The sequence below is a fragment of the Petaurus breviceps genome, unplaced genomic scaffold (assembly GCF_028583685.1).
Source record: "Petaurus breviceps papuanus isolate PSGF00001 unplaced genomic scaffold, PetGlider_PUasm1.0 126, whole genome shotgun sequence".
NCBI lineage: Eukaryota > Metazoa > Chordata > Mammalia > Diprotodontia > Petauridae > Petaurus > Petaurus breviceps.
In genome coordinates this window covers 16,506,394-16,528,478 of record NW_027185655.1, presented here as the reverse complement: position 1 = coordinate 16,528,478, position 22,085 = coordinate 16,506,394, and the positions used below count along the sequence as shown (strand labels likewise).

Below are 22,085 nucleotides of genomic sequence, written 5' to 3'. Positions count from 1 at the left end.
CTCCTAGGAATATTATAGCCAAATTCCAGAGTTCCCAGATCAAGGAGAAAATACTGCAAGCAGTCAAGAAGAAACAATTTGAGTATTGTGGAAACACAATTAGGATAACACAAGACCTAGCTGCTTCTACATTAAGGGATTGAAGAGCATGGAATATGATATTCCAAAGGTCAAAGGAGCTAGGAATAAAACCAAGAATCACCTACTCAGCAAAACAAGAGTATAATGCTACAGGGGAAAATATGGTCATTCAATTAAATACAGGATTTTCAAACATTCTTGATGAAAAAATGAGAACTGAACAGAAAATCTGACTTTCAAATACAAGAAGCAAGAGAATCATGAGAAGGTAAACATGAAAAAGAAATCATAAGGAACTTATTAAAGTTGAACTATTTACTTTCCTACATGGAAAAACAATTATTGTAACTCATAAAATTGTTCTCAGTATGAGGATAGTTGAAGGGAATATATGTGTGTGTATGTATATATACATACATATGTATGTATGTGTATATAAATTTATATGAGTGTGGGCATATGTATGTTCATGTATACATAGACAGAGGGCACAGGATGAGTTTAATATGAAGGGATGATATCTAAAAAATAAAATTAAGAGTTGAAGGAGGAATTTATTGGGAGAAGGAGAAAGGAAGAGATAGATTCGGGTAAATTATGTCACATAAAAGAGGCAAGATAAAACTGTTACAAGGGAGGGGAAGAACAGGAAGGTGAAAGGGAATGGAACAACTTTATTCTCATTGAATTTGGCTTAAGGAGGGAATAACATACACACTCAATTGGGTATCTTACCCTACAGGAAAATAGAGGGGTAGGGGATAGGAGGGGGGATGATAGAAGGGAGGGCGGATTGGGAGAGAAGGTAGTTAGAAGCAAACATTTTTGAAAAGGGATAGGGTGAAAGGAGAAAATGGAATAAGTGGGGGGCGGGATAGGATGGAGGGAAATATAGTTTTTCACAATATGACAACTATGGAAATGATTTGGGTAACTACACAAGTACAACGTATATTGAATTTCTTGTCTTCCCACTGGGGGTGGGTAAGGAGGGAGAAGAAGGGAAAAAATCTGGAACACAAAGTTTTGAGAACAAATGCTTAAAAAAAATTGTCTTTTACATGCAACTGGGAAGTAAGAAGCACAGGCACTGGGATATAGAGGTCCGTTTTGCCGTGCTAGAAAGTTAGAGGGGAGATGGGGGAGGATACAGGGGAGAACAGATGGGGGGAAGGGGTATCCAATAGGCTTGCTGTCTTGGGGTAGAGGTAGGGGAAAGATGGGGAGAAAAAAATTCTAACTCAAAATCTTGTGGAAATGAATGTTGAGAACTATAAATAAATGATTTTTTTTAAAAATTTAAGTTTAAATAAAAAAAAAAGACGAGGCAACCAAGGAAGTTGGAGGAAGAGGAATAAGCATTTACATGGTGTCTACTCTATAGCAGGCCCTGGGCTAAGCACTTTACAATTACTATATCTCATTTGATCCTCACACCAATCCTGGGATTGCTAAGTGCTCTCATCCCCATTTTATAGGTGATTAAGCTTGAGGCCAACAGAGGTTAAGTGACTTGCCAAGGGCCACAGTGCTAGTAAGTGTCTCAGGCCAGACTTGAACTTGGGTCTTCCTGACTACAGGTCCAGTACTCCATCTACTGTGCCACCTTCCGACCCCAGATAGGTTAGGTGACTAGCCAAAATTCACACAATCAATAAGTGACAGTACTGGTATTTGAACACAGATCCTCAGAGACTCTGTTTCCACTTTTTTGTAATACATCAACAGCCTAGACACACTTAATTTCATCCATTGTTTATGGATTCTTATAAACTTCAGCTAGAAAGGATATAGTATTTCCTTGATTAGAATGTTGACCCTTTCCCTCAATAACTGTGTCTTAAATCTTAAATTATCTTAATCTAAAGCCTATAGTCATTTACAAACTACAGCTATATTCATAGCTTCTATTATCATTTCTATTGTTAAAATTACAAAATAATAAGAAATAGAAAGGGCATTGATTATTGACCAACTCTCACAGGATGTATTCTGGGACCACAGTGTACCTCAAGTATCCTTATCCTAGAGTTACAACTTACTGGTGGTATATGAATGTAATGGAATATTATTGTTCTACAAGAAATGATGAACAGAAAGAATTCAGAGAAACCTAGAAAAATGTACATAAACTGATGCAGAAGTAAAGTGAGCAGAACCAGGAGAACACTGTACACAGTTGTAGCAGCAAGCACCCCAGCGTTCCCAGGGTGGCTGCTAGCACAGGTTCTTGGATCTGCTTTGATAAAGGGAAGCAACTCAAAATGGGTTAACAAGCTTACTTTAATCAGTCAGACATATATTGCTTACCTTGTTCAGGGGAAAAAGGTCAGCACCCCGAACTTCAAAGTATACAGGCAGAATTATCAAGACAGGAACAGATCAAGTAGACAGCTTTCCAAACTGTCCAACCATTACATCCATACCCAGTCAACATCTGGGTTTTTTCAAAGGGGGGGGGAAGCTCTGGACAACGGCTTCACAGAATCCACATCAAATCACAGAACACTTCTCAAAGTGAGCCCCCAAAACAAAGCTACACATCAGGGCTTATATAGCCTTCTCCTGGCTCAGAGAATGTAACAACCTTATTGACTCACTGGCCAATCAAGAAGTATCTACTGAAAAACAAGCCTCCCACCCCAGGCTCCAGGTGCACTTTAGCCTAGGGGCAGGGAAGATCTTTAAAATTTACATTCCCATTACAACAGTTAATAGGCACATTGTTTGATGATCAACTATGAGCAACACAATGATCCAAGACAATTCCAAAAGACTTGTGATAGAAAATGCTAACCATATCCAGAGAAAGAACTATGGCATATAAATGCAGATTGATGCATATTACTTTAACTTTTTTGTTTTTTCTTTCTTGTGGTTTTTCCCTTTTGTTCTGATTCTTCTTGCACAACAGGACAAGTGCAGAAACATGTTTAATATGATTGCACATGTATAACCTATGATTGCTTGCTCTCTTGGGGAAGGGAGATGGAGAGGAGGAAGGGAGAAAAATTTGGAGCTTAAAATCTTACAGAAACGAATGTTGAAAAATATCTCTACATGTAATTGGAAAAAATAAAATATTATCAAATGTTGGGTGGGCGGAAAAAGAGGGTTACAATTTACACGAAACAGAACTAGGCAAACTCCTATACAGCCGAACCATGAAGCAGGGTTCAGAGAAATAACAGGGTACTCCCTTGTTCTCTGTCCCTGTAAAATGTCTGAAAAAAATACCTCAAATGATCTCCAGATAGAGCTAACCATTTTCAGAAATTAATTCCAAACTTAGTTAATTTGTTTATATAAAATTTAAAAGGCACACCAGGAAAGATCAGAATGACCTAGAATTCTACATAATAAGTACAAAAATAGCACAAATTTCTGACATACAAAATATGGTAATAAAAGAAGAAAGCATTAAGAATGACGGAGAAACATATATGGTCCTTGATTTCTTGATACAAATATAAGTGTTGGGTGCTATTAAACCAGTTCCTTTTTTTGAATTAAAGAAACAATATACAAGAATGAAGATAAAACAACAAAGAAAACTGATTTCTTTTAAAGTTGTATTTCCCCATAATCCATCCCTATCACTGCATTTTATAGTCTAAGAGATTTAAAGCTAAAAGTGACTTTAAAAATCATTTATTCAATCTCATTATTTTATAAATGAAGAAACTAAAGCCCAAGGAGGAAATGATTTGTTCAAGGTCATAAAAGTTGGGACTCAAACCCACCTCACTTGATTGTTTTTAATTCTTTTTGGGGGGGGGAGGGGAGTGGGTGAGGTAATTAGGCTTAAGTGACTTGCCCAGGGTCACACAGTTTAGTAAGTATCTGAGGCCAGATTTGAATACAGGTCCTCCTGATTCCAGGCCAGTGCTCTATCCACTGCACCACCTAGCTGTGCCTGGATCCCTTGACTCTAAACCCTATAGTAGTCTTTCTGCTACCTTAAATCAGTCTCCACTCCAAAATGTACTAGAGAACACACACTACAAAATACATCCTATTCCCATATTCCCAAAATATATCCCATTCCTACATGCCACCTAGGCCTCTAGCTCTTAAGAGTTTGGACTCCCCTGGAATGGAAAGCAATTTGGGGTTCCTAGAGAGGTAAACTCCTAATGTTCCAGTGAGTCCCTTCTTCCCTTCGGAGACCCATTCAGGTACTGCATTTATGGTGAACCAACAATCTATGTAATAGAGATATGCTAGAGCCTTTTCCCTTGAGAATTTCCCATTATCACTACTATTCTTTCATTCAGTGCTAGAAACACTAACTATAACAGTAACAGAAGAAAAAGATATTTAAGAAATTTTTAAAAAAGGAAATGAAAGTGCTGCTTTGTGCAAATGATATATCTACCTAGAAAAGCTGAAAGAGTCAAATAGAAATATTAATAACTTCAGCAAAGGAACAACATATTTTAAAAAAAACATTTTGGATGTGCTATCAACAAAAAGCATCAGAAAGAGACAGAAAGAGAAATTCTATTCAAAATAACTACAGAATGTATAAAATACATGGAAGTGTATCTACCGAGGTAGTCAGGAATGATATCAATACAATTACAAAACACTCTTTAATGAAATTAATGACAGACATAGATAATAAAAGAAATGTTCATTTTTAAGGGTTAGACTGTGCCAGCATAATTAAAAATTATAATACTACATGGGTTAATATGCTCATTCAGTGCCATACCATTCAAACTACCAAAAGATTACTTTGTAGAACTAGAAAAAAAAATAGCAACAAAATCCATCTGGAGTGGCAGGTCAAAAATCTCAAGGGAAATAAACAAAAATGATGGGGGTGGCCAGGTGGCTCAGCGAGTAAGAGCACCGGCTCCAGTGTTGGGATGACCTGGATCAAATCCGGGCTCAGATACTCAGCACCACACCCAGAAATAACTGGCTGTGTAACCTTGAGCAAGTTACTTAACCCCGATTGCTTTAAAAAAAAAAAGAAAGAAAAATGATGGAAAGGAAGAAATATTAGCTGAACTAGTTTTCAAACTATACCACAAAGCAGTAATCAAAACTATCGGGTAGAAAAGTTGACCAATAGGACACTGGGTACACAACATATGGAAGCGAAGACACATAGTAGCAAGTGTTCAATAAAGGCAGAGATCCCCCAACTACTGGGCTAAGGGGTGACTGTTCTACAAAAACCACACAGCAGAAATAGTTTAGACCGATATTTCATACTACATACCAAGAGAAGCTCCACACGGATCCATAACTTAGAAAAAGAAACAAAGTTGAAGAACAAGAGAGGAAATACCTTTTATGACCAGATTGGAAGAGAATTCACAAGGGAGAAGAACACAGGCTAAAATGGACAGTTCTAATTCCATAAAATTGAAACCCAAGTTCTGCACAAACAAAATTACTGCAATTAAAATTAGAAGGGAAGCTATGAACCGGGTAGGCGAAAACACTGAAACAAATTTCTCTGATAAATGTCTAATATCCAAGACATATAAGGATCTGATCGAAATACATAAGAACAAGAGCCATTCTCCAATATATAAATGGTCAAAGACTATGACTAGGAAGTTTCTCAAAGGAAGAAATTCAAGCTATCAGTACTAATAGGGGGAAAAATGCTCTAAATTATTGATTAGAGAAATATAAATTTTAAAAAATTCTGGAGTTCATAGTCATGCCCATAAGACTAGCAATATTTTTTTTAAAAGGAAAGTAACACCTTTTAAGAAGCTGCAAGAGGACAAGCTGTATAACGCTTGACAAGTCAAGAATTATGAATTGATACAGCCTTTCCAGAAAGCAATTTGAAGCCATACTATAAAAATCACTAAACTACATATGCCTTTTAAACCAACAATATCAAGTGGAGAATGGCTGAACAAATTATTACCACTTATTATTATTAAATTATTAAAAGAAAAATCAAACAAGATGGAAAATGGTCTGTTATGTGATGGAGAATAGGCTATGTTCAGAATTGCTAATGTCTCCCTCTCCTATTTTGTAAGCCTTAACTTAATTTAATGTGATTTCACATTCTTTTCTTATTTCAGACCTCTAGAGGGAACATATTGATTTTGAAATTTTAAAGATGCTATACTATTGGTTCTCAAGATATCTAAAAGAGAGGATACCAAAGAATCATAAAAAATCACACTAAGAGACTTGAGAGCTCTCACCAATGCCATGAGCAACTACAATTACAGAAGACTGATGATAAAACATGGCACACCAGTGCCTTTGACGGAAAGGTGCTTATTATATACTCAAGATAAAGGAAAAAAATATTCTAAAGAAGCCTAGAGGTAATAGCCTCAAGATAGAGGAAAAAGAAAAACTTATTTCAGAATCAGCCAAATGCAGAAATGTGTTTTACTGAAAAAAAATACACACACACACACACACACACACACACGCGCACACACACACACACACACAGTTTTTTTTTTCCTAATGTCAGGGAGTGGGGAAGGAAAGGGAAATGACAGCAAAAAGAAAAAAAAGAAAAGAGGGTCATTAAGGTCTTTTTTAAAAATGCAGAGAAAAGGGGGGAGTGGGTAGGTGGTGCAGTAAGTAGAGCACCAGCCCTGGAGTCAGGAGGACCTGAGTTCAAATCCAGCCTCAGACACTTAACACAAAAACTAGCCGTGTGACCTTGGGCAAGTCACTTAACCCCAACTGCCCTCCAAAAAAAATCCAGAAGGCAGCAAAAATAGGCAAGACAGTTTTGAAAGCTACAGGTGGAACTTACATACTTAAAAAGAAAAGGAAGCTATATATAATAAAGCTCTGTAGTTTTACATACAGTTCTCTTTTTCTGTTCTACTATATATTTGGAAGAGCCCTCTGTGGTGTTGCTTAAGCTTAGGGGGAAAAAAAGGTTTCCAAAAATCACAGACTTTATTACTATCCAAAAAAAAGACAATTGGGGCAGCTAGGTGGCACAGTGAATAGAGTACCGGCCCTGGAATCAGGAGGACCTGAGTTCAAATCCGGGATCACCTTGACACACTTACTAGCCGTGTGACTTTGGGCAAGTCACTTAACCCCAACTGCCCTCCAAAAAGCAAAAGCAAAAAAAAAAGACAAGAAAATGTCATTAATTTCAGTCATGTGCCTATTTTTTTCCAACTCTTATGACATCTTTCTTTTTAAGTTTTAATGGGGCCTTTAGAGGTTACTTCAATCATTCCTGGGTATTTCTCCCACCAAACTGTAATCACTGTCTTGTAACAAAGAAAAACAATCAAGCAAAGTTAATCCATATGGTCACTCAGCTTGACAGTACATGCAATATTCTGTACATAAAGGAAGGAGGGATATGAATTTGTCCATCTCCTCTCCTTGGTTGCTATTAGTCATTACAATTAAATAATCTTTAGCTTTGTTTTAGTGTTCATTTCGATTGAATCATAATCTACAAATTCTTTGCAAGAATAATCTACACATGTAAAAGTCACATTTTTAGTCACATAATTGAAAACTACAGAAATACAAATACTATACTTGCTGTTTGCTGACTATAAAAAAGCACTTGATTCAGAAGAAAAAATGTCACATGAAAAGTAAGCTAATCAATTAAAAAACATTATTAAGTGATTACTATAAAAGCTGGAGACGAAAGGCCAAAAAAAAAAATTTTCCCACTCTCAAGGAGCTTATATTCTAATGAGTGAGACAATATATAATAAGTAAAATAACTAGTAAATACAAGACACATACAGAGTTGACGGGAGGTGTGAGAGGGGACAGCACTATCATCTGGGAGGAATCAGGAAAGGCTTCCCATAGAAAGTGAAATTTGAGCTAATCCTTCAAGGAAGCCATGGAAACCAAGAGGTAGAAATGAAGGAAGACAGCATTCCAGATACTAGGAAAACCAGTACAAAGGAAAAGGCATGAGAGATGGATTGTCATGCTTAAGGAAAAGCAAACAGGCTAGTGTAGCTAGATCAGAGACCACTCATAACAGTGGAGTAAAATGTAAGATGACAGGAAATCAGGTTATAAAGAGCCTTAAATGCCATGGACATTTACCATGGACAGACAGCTAGGGGGCAACATAGTCCATAGAGTCAGGAAGACTCATCTTCCAGGCTTCAAGTCTGGCCTCAGACACTTACTAGCTATGTGACCCTGGGCAAGTCACTTTACTCTGTTGCCTCAGTTTCCTCATCTGTAAAATGAGCTGGAGAAGGAAGTGGCAAATCACTCCAGTATCTTTACCAAGAAAACCTCAAATGGGGCCATGAAGAGTTGGACATGACTAAAAACACCTAAACAAAAATCCCAAACAGTTTACATTTGAGCCTTGAGGTAACAGAGAACCACTCAGGTTTGCTGAAGGGGGAAGGGACAAATGTGACATGGCCACTTAAAGGTTTTCCTTTCCACGAGACATCTACCATGAACATGTTAAAAATCATTTAAGATGCCTTGAAAGATGAAACAGAGATACTTTGTTCTATGATCCCCCTATTATCAAGGGAAAATAAAACAAAGTGTTTGCTATTGTGGAGAATGTGGCCGAATCCAAAGAGGCCGATTCCTACAGATGGTAAGATCCTGCAGACAGTCCTGTTTGCAGATAGCATTGGACTGACTGCAATCTAGCTCCAAACCCTTTCAGAGCTTCCCAAATTAGATCTACACCAAATAGTTTGAGGTTTATTATTATATTTTCATGAAAAAAATATATTCTCTCTTATTTCTCCCTTTCAATTAAAAAAAAACCCATAATCAATATGCATAGTCAAAACAAGACAAATTCTTACATCAGCCATGATATGTGTGTATGTGTATTTCTATATTGCAAGTCTTTCCCTTTTTCTACTAGGTGGACAACATTCTAGGTACTCTGAAATCATGGCTGGTTACTGCATTGATCAGAGTTCTTAAGTCTTTAAAGTTCATTCAAGAGTTTGGTTTAACTCTCTACCCAGACAAAACCAAGTAAATGAAGAATACCTATTGTCCTCTGTTATACAGTTGATGGAATGCCCATGAAGCTGGTCCACCTGCTCCTATATCTCAGTCAGACAATGCAGATGGACAGTAAATGAATGGGCCAAGAATCAAATAAGAGTGAGAGAAAGCACTGGGCACCATTTCCGATAGAGATACTTTAAAAATGCAAATAGTCACTAATCTGTGCATAAAAAGATCATTGAGGGCTGCGTATCAGCTTAGTTTTAAAATGTAATGTTATCTATGTTTTATTGTATTTTTATGTATTTTGTTAATATTTCCCCAATTACATTTTAATCCATTTCCAGAGTGTGGTAGGCCATGTCTGACAACTCTGAGCTACTCTATTGCAAGGAGTACCCATATCAGCAAGATAGAAGCATGTCATGTAACCATTTGAGAATTCCCTGAATCATTTTTTAAAAAATTCTATGCTCTGGGATAGATTGTGTGGGTGGAAATGGAGGAGGAAAGGAGAGGAAAGATGGGAACAGGAGGAGGGGGATGAGGAGAAGGGACAAAGCGCAGCAAATTTTCAAATAAATAAGTTGGCCACTGAGCTTGAGACGAGACCTTAACATTTTGCTATGCCTATGAAAAAAACGTTTAGAACAATCAAACATCACTGTTGCCAACCCAAGCACCAATGAGTCTTAAGCTAAACTTCAATCCCCTAGGATATGAGAAAGGTACATAAGGTGGCATTAAAATTTCTCAGGGCTTAATAATGTGGTGGGTCTTTTATTTGGGGGAGAGAGCAAGAATGGGGGAAGGGTTTGTGTGAATATATGTATATATAGTTATGTTTTTTCTAACATCATTACTTCAAAGAGCTATCTGTGATTATTTCATTTACTGATGTAGATTGCAAATTTTATGTACCTTAGAATATAGATGGTCTTCATAAGTTGATGTATCCAAAAAAGGTTAATCACCAACTGGTTTTTTATAAGGTGTTTGATTTTTTTAATTTATAAGTTGTTGATTTTTAGTAAGTTGTTTGAAATAAGGCTAGTCCCATAAATGACCATTATATAGCTATGTAAGTAGTTACTAACCTGGTACCTAAAGCCCTTCCAAATGACCTCGTCCCAAAAGAGATCCACTTTTGTAGTTTGAGGAAGACCCTCAATTCCACACCCCATCATGATGAAGCATTAGGGAAAAACTTTAGTGAAGTGTGGGCGTACAGGTATGTATTTCCTTCTATCTACATTGCTGGGCTGTCTGTGCTAGAAGGGATCCAGCTTTCAAAGTACTTTAGGGATTGATTTTCAAGATATTTCAAGGGTAGGAGGAGAAAAGATTCTAAAAGAATAGAAAAATATCACAAATGGTGCTATTTATTCTTATTACCAAAAAAGGCCTATGATTCAGCACAGCAATCAATATCAGATAATGTCCTCTCTGGGTTTTCATGACACTGCCTTTTCTTTGTTCTCCTCCCACCTGGTATGACTCAAGTCACCAATGCTGGATCAACATTGCCTATTAAGCCGCCTAACTGTGGGTACTCAGATACTCTGTCTGAGCTTTTCCCTTTCTTTACACTCCTGTTAAGAAAAGCTCCAACATAAAACACAAACTTTTCTGTCTGGCACTTACAGCTCTTCACAATCTAGGTCCAATCTGACTTTCCAGACTTATAACAAACCCATTCTCCTCTTCACACCCCCTGTATTCAGGTCAGCCTGGCTTCAGGGCTATTTTTCACAAATGATATTCAATCTCCTGACTCCAACATCTGTCCCCCATACCTGTCTCTTCACTTCTGCCTCTGAGAATCCACAGCTTTCTCTAAAACCCAAGTCGAGTAACAAAAAGACTTTCCTGATTCCCCAAGTATTAATGGCTCCCATAAATTACTTTGTATTTACTCATATATACTTTGTACTTACTTACAGGTACTTATGTTTCCCCTGAATATATTCTGACATGATCCTTGCGGGCAGGAACTTTTTTTATTGTCTTTGCATCACCAGGGTTTAGCACTCAGTAGACAAATAATAAATTATTGCTGATTGTGTTCATATATGTATATATTTTTTCAAGGCCATGCTACTTAATCACCTATAGGCATTATTACTCAGAAAAGCAACAGAGCACAGTAAAACATCTTCAAGACAATAGCACAGAAAAGTCCTAGAGTTTTAGTTTGGTCCTTTAGTTTCTTTGGAATATTTCTGTCATAGGGAAAATCAAACAATATCCAAAACAATTATTCATTCATATGAATCATTTTAAAATGTGCAATAGGCAACTGGAGAGGTATAAAAATGACAAGAATGTTAGTAATTCTGGACCCCCAGACTCCCCTTTTTTTTTTAATGAGCAATCGGGGTTAAGTAACTTGCTCAAGGTTACAGGGCCAGTTATTTCTGGGTGTGGTGCTGAGTATCTGAGCCCAGATTCGATCCCCAGGTCATCCCGACACTGGCGCCAGTGCTCTTACTTGCTGACCCACCTGGCCGCCCCTCAGACTCCCTTTCTTGCATCATTTTCCTCCTAGGTAAAGGGTGCCTTCAGGTTCTTATTCCTTCCCTCTCTGTTCTCCTCCCACCCATCCAGCTCTTCACTGAATAAAGAAAGGATTCCATAAACTCAGTCCCACCAGGGTGCACTATGCTTATGAATCTTAAGTACAGCAGTCTGTTCTATAACATCATCTGCTTATGTGCTCCCTCGTTCTTTCATGAAATACAGAAGAATGGAAATAACATTGAATTGTGAGACAGCCTTGACCTGTGCCTCGATTTTGCACATAAGCCATATCAAATTGCTTACTGTCTGAGGGGAGAGAGGGAGGGAGAAAATTTGGAACTCAATTTTATTTTTTAAAAAACAAATGTCAATTCTGTATCTAACACTAAGCTGTTTTACTATGAGCAAATCACATGACCTCCCTGAGCCTCAATTTCCTCATCTGCAAAATAGGTATAGTACCAATCCCCATAGAGGGTTGTGAGCTCAAACATGGTAACACATATAACTCTGAAAACTTTTCAAGTTTTAATTTACTATTATGTTACTTCTCCCAGGGCCCTTGCACTTTAAACAAGGTTACAAAGCCAAAGGAATCGATCTCTGGGTAGAAATTCAACCACAGAAACTGAACTGGGGCTTTTGAGCCAGATAGGAAGAGTAGTTTCATGACTCCCTGAAGTCAGATTACTTAGTTGCCTTTTAGCTATAGCCAGCCATGACTGTAATGGTATTTAAGTGTTAGAAAGCAGCTAGGTGGTGGGAGACTAGACTGTAAACTCCCTGAGAGCAGGGGCTGTCTGTTTACATTCTTCGTATCCCCAGTGTTTAACACAGTTCCAGGAACATAGTCGGTGTCTAATGAATGCTGACTGAGAAAAATCAATAGAAAGGGAAACATGTTCACAGGCTGGACAAAAAGGTGACGTATTCATGGGAAGAAAGAAACAATAATAATAGGAAGATAGTTGAGAGTTCATTCATTCACTGTCAACCTATTTGAAAAAAAAAAGCCATAGTTAACGCAACCATTTTCATTCACACTTAAAAGTGATTCTATGGAGCTAGTGAACCAGAATCAGGAAGGCTGATGAATCATGAGAGAACAAATTTCTTTACATGGTCTCCTTTTTGATTTGATTTTTAATTTTTATTTAATATTTAACTTATGGACTAAACCAAGCATTTTCATAATAGTATAATAAAAGAATGATGGTACATGAAACTGTAAATCTATTATGCATGATTTGTTATTCCTTTTAAATAGATGTTATCATGTAAATTTCCTTTTTTTTCTTCCTTCCCACCCCCCAGCCCTAGAGGTGGCTACTGTCAGGCACTTGTGTGTGTGTGTGTGTGTGTGTGTGAATGAATGTGAGTGTGTGAGTGTGAGTGTGTGTGTGTGTGTGAATGAATGTGAGTGTGAGTGTGTGTGTGTGTGTGTGTGAAATCATTCTATGGTCTTTTCTATTCAGCTGTTAAGCTGAATCTTGACTACTGAAAAAAAAAAAAAGCGAATGTACCCTCTCATCTTTCACTCTTACCTATTCCTTTCTTAAAGCTCCCTGGTCCATAAAACTCCCAAGCAAGTCTTAGTTTATTTCTGCCTACTACCTCCTAGACACACCCTCTCTATTGACACAGATACCCTTGCCTGTCTATAATGGACTACAAGAGATGTTTGGGCATTATCAAATCAATCATCAAGTCTCTTGCCGGATCTTCCTCTGACCACCACTTCCTTTCACCGCTGGTGACTCTCTAGGTCTCAGTTTTGAGTGTATCTACTGCTGGAAACAGATAAATTCTATTTCTTACTCTCAACTAAAAACAAAAGCACAACAGTCAGCTGCATTACAACAAGGCTCATATCTACCAGTAAGTTAAAGGAAGAAAAAAAAAGCTACCTATTTCTTTCCAATTATGAGGCACAGACAAAATTTATAGCTATTATGGCATTTATATTTAACAGACAACCTGAAGGCAACATCAACATTTCTGGAATCTGATGAAATTTTAAAGTGAACACATTTCCTCAAATTCACACCATAATCTTTGGTCACACTTCATCTATAACTCACTATAGACTTATACCAAAAACTCTGGAGGCCTGAGACCTTTTTATATCCCTCTGGTGCAGGCAGACCATAGATGCTACATCTTAAGTTCAACTGACTCACCACAAGAACCTGTAGGGTAATTCAAGGTGTCTATCTGACATCATGTTTAAAACATGAAGCAGAAAGGCTATATCTGAATCATTCAGTCTTTATCCAGACACCTGACTCTCCTGGTCAAAGGCCTGGCTTCTATCAGATTTACAGGTTCAACCTTTTGTTTCAGGAAGGTAGATGGTGTATGTAAGTTCCTGGCACATAATAAGCACTTAATAAATCCTGTTTGATTAATTTATTGGTATCACAGATTAACCTATATAGATTAATCTACATGGTATAGTAGAAAGACCACCAGACTTGGGAGATAGAAGATTGGAGTTCGAATTATGGCTATGACAATTAATACCTGTCTAATTTTGAGCAAGTCACTTAAGCTCTTAGCCTCAGCTTTCATCTGTAAAATAGGAATAATCCTTGTACTACCTACCTACCTAACAGTGTTTTTGTGAAAAAGAAATACTCTTATTATCATTGTCATGCCATAGTATCAAGACCAGTATATCCAAATGGCTTTTCCAAGACTGAACTCCCTGTGCAGAGAGACCAGACTTCATTAATCTTTGCAATTCCACACAGTGCCTTGTAAAAGGTGTATGTTCAATGAGTATTTAATGAGAGAATAAGTGACCAAAAGACCCAGATAAAGATAGTGTTTATTACTTCTTCAATTCTAAATTCTTTCTTATATGAAAAGATGATCTCAAGAACTAGGTAGAGAAAGATGCCTAGTGACAAGACCCCTTTTCCAAACATAACTTAGAAAGGTATAGATATCAGGTACTATAGCAGAAACCACACTGGCATACCCAGGATGGCTGCTAGCACAGGTTCTTAGATCTGCTTTACTAGAAAATATAGCTGTTTAAGGGGTCAACAATCTTTTTTAATTACATTCACTAGTTCAGGGGAAAAGTCAGCAACCTGATCTTCAGGAAAAATATGGATAAAATACAAGCAGAGAAATAAAGACCAACAGACAAGGCTCTGACTGCCTGAATCAACTATATACTTTACCTGCCTCGATCACTGGATTGAGAGAGCCTTCACATTTGAGCAGTCAGGGAGCTCTGAACACATGGCCACTCCTAACCTCGACTAGGGAATCACAAGATCCTTCTCATAAGTGAGCCCTCAAAGCAAAATACCAACTCAGGGTATATATATACTTCTCAGTCAGAAGGTGTCACAACCCTGGTGAATCAGTGCCTAATTAGAAATTAGCAAAAGGCCGGGAAGATCTTAAATCCCATTAACATTACAGGTTCTATGTGTTATCTTGGGGGGAAATTCAGGACCCTCTAAGAAAGCAAGGGATATTATTTCTCAAATCTATAGAAAACTGAGTTACATCTATAAGAATACAAGTCATTCCTCTATTGATAAATGGTTAAAGGATATAATAGGCAGTTTTCAGATGAAGAAATTAAAGTTATCTATAGTTACATATGGGAAAAAAAATGCTCTAATGATTAGAGAAATGCAAATTAAAACAAGTCTGAAGTACCACCTCACACCTATAAGATTAGCTACTACCATAGAAATAGAAAATGCTAAATGTTGGAGATGTGGGAAAATTGGAACACGGATGTATTGTTGGTGGAGTTGTGAACTGATCCAGCCATTCTGGATAGCAATTTGGAACTATACCCAAAGGCCTATAAAACTGCTCAGCAATACCACTACTAGGTCTGTATCCCAAAGAGGTAAAAAAAAAAAAAGGGGGGGGGGGGAGAGGGGAAGGACCTATTTGTACACAAATATTTATAGCAGCTCTTTTTGTGGTGGCAATGAATTGGAAAGTAAGGGAAAGTCCATCAATTGGGGAATGGCTGAATAAGCTGTGGTAAATGATTTTAATGGAATATTATAGTGCAATAAGAAGTAATGAGCAGGATGACTTCTGAAAAACCTGGACTTACATGAACTGATGCAAAATGAAGTAAGTAAAAATAGAGGAATATTATACACAGTAACAGCAATATTGTATGATACACAACTGTGAATGACTTGCTATGCTAAGCAATACAATAATCCAAGACAATTCTGAAGGATCTATGATGAAAAATGATATCCACCTCCAGAGAAAGAACTGATAGAATTTGAACACAGAAGGAAGCAAACTATTTTTCATTTTCTTTCTTTTTTTTTTTTTGGAGTTTCCTTCCACAAAAATGTCTCATATGGAAATGTTTCACGTAATTAAACATGTATAACCTGTAATAGACTACTTACCATCTCAGGGAAGGAGGAAGGTAGGAAGGGAGGGAAAGAATTCATAATTCAAAACTTTAAAAAATGATAAAAAATTGTTTTTATGTGTAATTGGAGGGAAAATATTATTTTAAAATATTTGGACAGAAAACAAAGAAAGCAAGGCACAAAGAAAAACTAAAAGGGGAAGTAAGGAGATCCCAGACATTTCACAAATTGGTTTAGGCTCAGCCCCTAAAAGTTAACAGCCTCAATTCAGAGTTAATGTTCAAAATATATTATTATACAATAACACTGGCTTCAAGATGTGGGGAAAAGAATTATGTGGTATTATGCAAATTACTTGGGACAAACAATCATTTTCATAAGATTTCATTTTGTGACAACAATAGTCATGTGTGCCACTTTAAGACTGACTTAAAATGAATGTGTGACATTGAGCTGATGAAACCAGACTGAGCTGGTTTCCCCACTTTTAACTTAATTCTTTGTCTAGTGAGCATGGATTTCATGCATATATTTCATTTCTCTTTTGTTGTGCTCTAATTCTGTGGTTTTAAAGAAGGGATAGTACTCCAAAGAAATGCAGAAAAGTTGCAAGGCTTAAAGAATACACTTCAATGACTCTTGCACTGGGAAAGTCAAGCGTTTAAGAAATCATTCAAGCCCAAAATGAAACCGAATCAGTCATTCAGAAGAAAAAAGGAAGATGCAGTCAAAAACAAGCCCCCCGAAATGCCAATAACTGACAAACTGATCCTTCTGCTGCAAAACTGAATGATTCATGGTCAGAAAATAACATTTGACGTTCATCTGACAAAAATATAATGTTTTTGCTTTTGATTATGGACAAAAAAAAACCTATAGAGCCCTGTTGGGCTCTCTGAAAATCAGAGCTAGTCTATTTTTCCACAAGCTTGAATGTCTAATTCTTCTACTCTCAGAATTTAATATTATAAAAATTGTCTAAAAAGGTCAAAATGTTTTTAATCAAATAACTTAAGTTAGAAACAAAGGGTCAAAAGGCTGGAGGACTAAACAGCTGAAGGTAATGAGAGACTTCTAAGATAGCTAGCTACTGAAAAAGGTCCTAAACGTTTGGGGAAAAAATTTCAAACATTCTTCTTTCCTTCACCATCCCACTCCCATTATCTATACACTCAAAATATAACTCAGTCTAAACTACTAACCTGGTTTATTTCCTTCTCTTTCATGACCCAGTTGTCCTTTGGTGTTTGAACCACATGTATAAACTTCCCCATCCTCCAGTAAAAAAATAGAGTGGTTTCCTCCACAAGCCACTTCTTTGATGCTTCTGTCAGAAATAAATCCATATACTTGTGGCTCAGTCACAATTCCTTGGAGATTGCTGCTAATACCACCAGGATGGCCCAAAGACCAATATCCCCAACATAACATTTTCTTTTCCTTCAGCAAGTCATGTAGCCTAGAAAAGTCAAGGAAAATAAATTCTATCACTGAATGCAGTAAATAAAACATTTGTTTCTCATTAATGTTTCCTACATGTCATAAATTTTATCTTTTAAATTATGAATATATTGTATTCCACATCACATTCCTTTCTGAAAACTACACAACAGGACATTCCTTATAACAAAAACTTAAAAAGGGGAGAAAGCTGATTCAGTGAAATCAAATTAGTAACACTGATTGTATCTGATAAGTATCTGCATACTCCACATCCACATTTCCCCTTTAAAGAAGGCTGATGCATTTTCTCAGTCTTCTTTAGAGCCAATTTTAGTCATTATAATGATACAGCATTAAATTTTGCTGTTTTTTTTTTTAAAGCAATTGGGGTTAAGTAACTTGCTCAAGGTTACAAAGCCAGTTATTTTGTGTGGGTGTTAAGTATCTGAGGCTGGAATTGATCCCAGGTCTCCAGACTCTGGGGCCAGCGCTCTTACTCACTGTGCCACCTGGCCACCCCTAAATATATTTTTTAAAGCAATCGGGGTTAAGTAACTTGCTCAAGGTTACACTGCCAGTTATTATTGTGTGGGATGAGTATCTGAGGCTGAACTGATCCCAGGTCTCCCGATGCTGGGGCCAGTGCTTAGCCACTGTGCCACCGGCCGCCTAAATTTTGCTTTTTTGTTTTCTTTTTCCATTTTGTCATTATGTACCTTATTTTCCTGGTTCTGCTTACTTTACTCTACAATCAGTCCATACGAGTCTTTCCAGGCTTTAGGGACCATAATTTGTTTATTGATTGTTTCTAGCCAAAAAGTGCTATCATGAATATGGTGTAGCACCTTTCTTTCTTTGCATGCATTAGATTACATGCCTAACAGCAGATCTCTGGTAACAGTTAATGCATCTATAAACGTTTGTCTTCCCATACATTGGCTATTTCTAACTTCTGACCTAAATTTTATTTTAAAACAAATAATCACTTAAGTAAACAGGTTGAAAGTTATAATGATAACATTATATGTAAATATATATATATATATATATATATATAATTATATATAAAAACTAATAGGGCTTTTAGTAAAGATTGAAGCATTCTTCCCCATATCTTTTTTTTATTTCCCAGTATCTTTAAGAGGATTAGAATCTAAAGAGCATAAGATTTAAGTGGAATGATTTTGATTTGGGGGACTTGCTTAGAGGGAAGAGGCAGGAACAGCCCCAGGCCTCCAGACCCCCAGACCTCTAACTCTGTGCTTTGTCCTTAGACTATTTTTTCCAAAGAAGTCTGTTTTGATTTTTTCAGGGAGTGAGGAAGTGAAAGAAGTGAATGAAGTGAATTTTCTTGTTCTTTGGAGGGGAAGGGGGTTATAGTCATTTAAATGGATTTACCTTTATTGTGATGCTGATCTTGGGCAGCAGAACAGCAGGAAGGAGGCAGCAGAGAAAAGAGGAAATGTGCTGGATTGGAATCAAAAGATCAAGAGTCTGAAAATTCCAAGCACCCGATTTCAAATCCAGATTCTGCCATTCACTAGTTGCATGATCTTGGATAAGTCCCCCTCACATCTCTGACCCTCAGTTTCCTCATCTGTAAAATGAGAGATTTGGATTAGACAACCTGTGATCCTATAAAGTAAAAATGATTAAATAATCAAGGAAATTTCATGATGTCTGAAATGGCCTCTTCCACAATTATCTGAATCCTAGCCAAATCTTCCAAACTGGCCTTTCTGCATCTACCACATCCATGCCCCTGCCTCTAATGCCCCCCCTCCTCACCTCTTCCTCTTACTGCACCTCATTTCCTTCAAAGTTCGGCTTAAATACCACTTCCTACACAAAGACCTCCCACCATCTCCATCCTCCACTAAGAAATTACCTTGTACTTATTTTTTGTGTGTAGGTACAGTTTTTTGATGAGAAGGAAAGAGATGATGGGCAGTTAGCTAAGTAGGTGTCAAAAAGAGACCACCCACGAGTTACAGAAAGACTGCCAGGGCCAGTGGAGATAACGTCTTCCAATAACCTGGCCTAGAACTGAGAAGGACTCCATTTCATTAGGAGTGAAGAATATTGACTAGAACCCCAGGCCTAGAGATTCCCTAGGATACAGAGAAACCACACTTAACTTAGAAATGCTAATAGGTAGCCCGAGGCCCCAAGAATTTCTGGTCTGGGAAGGATGATATCAAGATCAGCTAATACCATCAACAAACACAGGTACAGAAGCAAAGGTCAGTAGGTCACAAATGCCAGTACAGCCTAACCAGATAAGGCAAACATCTGCCTAATGGGGATGCTGGACCCCAAAGTGCCTGTACCAAGTCTCTGGCATTTGCCTGAGGCATTCAACCCATCCCAGTCAATAATCCTTTCAACTGTCCAGGCATGGTGGCTTTGACCCTGCCCCAATCTCCAATTCTCCAGGTACCTCTAATGTAGCCCAGTCTTTCACAGTCCCTTACTTCCAGATGCCCCAGAGCACTTTCTACCCTTAGTCTCATCTAGACCCACTGGTTACCTCCAAGTCACTGAAGCCTACTGGCCACTGCTAGATCCCATTCAAATCTTCCCACAAAATCTTTTTCTCCTTCATAAAAGAAGTCAGTCTCATTTACCAAACGTGCTGGTTCTTAAAAGTCCCGCCCACTCCTATAGGGGAAACAATAAACCTTGTCTAAGGAGGTTTGAGTCTAATTCTTTGGAGGCAAGAGCTTTTGCCCTTGAATTTCTGGGTTGCCAGAACCCCTCAACCACAACATGCCCTTTTAACATGTCTTACATACAATTGTATATGTTGATGTATGTGTTAATTATTACTAGTATCAAATGATGTTTTGCGTTCTGTCCAACACATGCAACATTACTGTAGATTTTATATAATCCAAATCATTTTCCAGGGACTGAAAAAATTATAGCTACAGAGAAAGAAAAAGTCCTTGGTTGTCAAGACCCAGGACAGTTCAGCAGGACCTCCCTGGTGTGACAGAAACTTTGGATAATGTTCCACAGAAGCACAAGAACTTTGGAAGACCTTCACGGGATGGTAAAAAATCCTGAGTCTAGAGTGTTCACGGGCATTCAATAAAACTGTTTGTCTGGAGATTACAGTAGCTTTGAGAAAGGGATGCCAGACAAGGGAGGTTTAGAGATGACAATGAGAAATGGGCAATTTTATTTCTGCTACTCTGCCAGGCTTACCCAAGAACAAGATGCCCCTCCCAAGATAAACCCATAACTTCTAATCTCATCACCAGGCTGGTAACTCAAGACTTGATTGACACTATTTCCCTAGGCTTCCCCTCCTCTCTCATTGGAGGGCTGGAAGGCAGAGTACCAAATTCCTCCCAAAGCCTTCCTTTATAAAGGGCAGGATCCGCCCATTTTGCAGCTGCTACTCTGCCTGGTTTCAGCTCCATGAAAAAGATGATGCTGTCACACAGGGTAACCCTGGGTGTCATCCTCCCCACCCCAGTTTCTGGCCTATTTTTTTTGTGTTGTCTCTCCCCCCTCCCCCTTTAGACTGTAAGCTCCCTGAGGGCAGGGGCTCTTTTTTTTTTTTTATGAATTTATCCCTAGCCCTAGTGCCAGACACATAGCAAGCACTTAATAAATGTTTATTATATTAGATTGGAAGAGAATATTAAGAGTCTATTAATTGGGGCGGCCAGGTAGCACAGCGAGTAAGAGCACCGGCTCCAGTGTTGAGAAGACCTGGAAATCGATTCCCGGGCTCAGACACTTAGCACCCACCCAGAAACACCTGGCCATGTAACCTTGAGCAAGTTACTTAGCCCCGATTGCTTAGAAAAAAAAAAAAGAGTCTATTAATCAGGGCAGCTAGGTGGTGCAGTGAGTAGAACGCTGGCCCCCGAGTCAGGAGGACCTGAGCTCGGTTCCGGCCTCAGACACTTAACACCCACACACACACAAAATAAAAAAACTAGCCATGTAATCTTGGGCAAGTTACTTAACCCCAATTGCCCTCCAAAAGGCAAAAACAAAAACAAAAAAAACAAAAAAAAAGTCTATTAATCAAAAAATATTTAGCAAGCACCATAGATAACAGTTCAAGCTCACATTCTAACAAAATATTTTTTCAACCTAAGTCACAGAAAAAACTACTATAAGATTTCAAAAAGGAATTAAATGAAAAGCCATTTATAGGGGAGGCTAGGTGGCACAGTGAATAGAGCACCAGCCCTGGAGTCAGGGGAACCTGAGTTCAAATCAGGCCTCAGACACTTAACACTTACTAGCTGTGTGGCCTTGGGCAAATCACTTAACCACAATTGCCCTACCCTTCCTCCTCCAAAAAGAAAAAAAAAAAGTCATTTATATTTATACAGTACCATATCAATCAAACTAACAAAAAAAGCTTTCTACAGAGCTAGAAAAAAATAATAAAATCCATCTGGAAGAGCAAAAGGTCAAGAATATCAAGTGAATTAATGAAAAAAAAAATGTGAAAGGAGATGGCCTAACTGTACCAGATCTCAAACTGTATTATAAAGCAGGAATCATCAAAACAATCTGGTACTGGCTAAGAAATGGAATGGTGGACCAGCGGAACAGATTAGGCACACAGTACACAGTAGAAATGACCATAGTAATCTCATGTTTGATAAACACAAAGATTCAAACTATTCAGGCCAAAAACTCACTATTTTACCAAAATTGCTGGGAAAACTGTAATGAAGTTTTGCAGTAACTATACCC

The 22,085-nt window shown here is 37.8% G+C and overlaps 1 protein-coding gene across 4 annotated transcripts in view; it reads right to left on the bottom strand.

Moving 5' to 3' along the window:
- Positions 1-22,085, bottom strand: part of HERC3 (HECT and RLD domain containing E3 ubiquitin protein ligase 3) — a 119,398-nt gene that overhangs the window by 86,014 nt on the left and 11,299 nt on the right. For all 4 annotated transcript variants that reach the window (XM_069093861.1, XM_069093887.1, XM_069093881.1 and 1 more), the window contains 2 exons: positions 18,756-18,954; positions 17,117-17,373 (listed from right to left, as the gene is read on the bottom strand). In XM_069093861.1, the coding sequence (XP_068949962.1) occupies positions 17,117-17,345 (229 nt within the window). In that variant the 5' untranslated portion in view covers positions 17,346-17,373; positions 18,756-18,954. The remainder of the gene's footprint in view (positions 1-17,116; positions 17,374-18,755; positions 18,955-22,085) is intronic.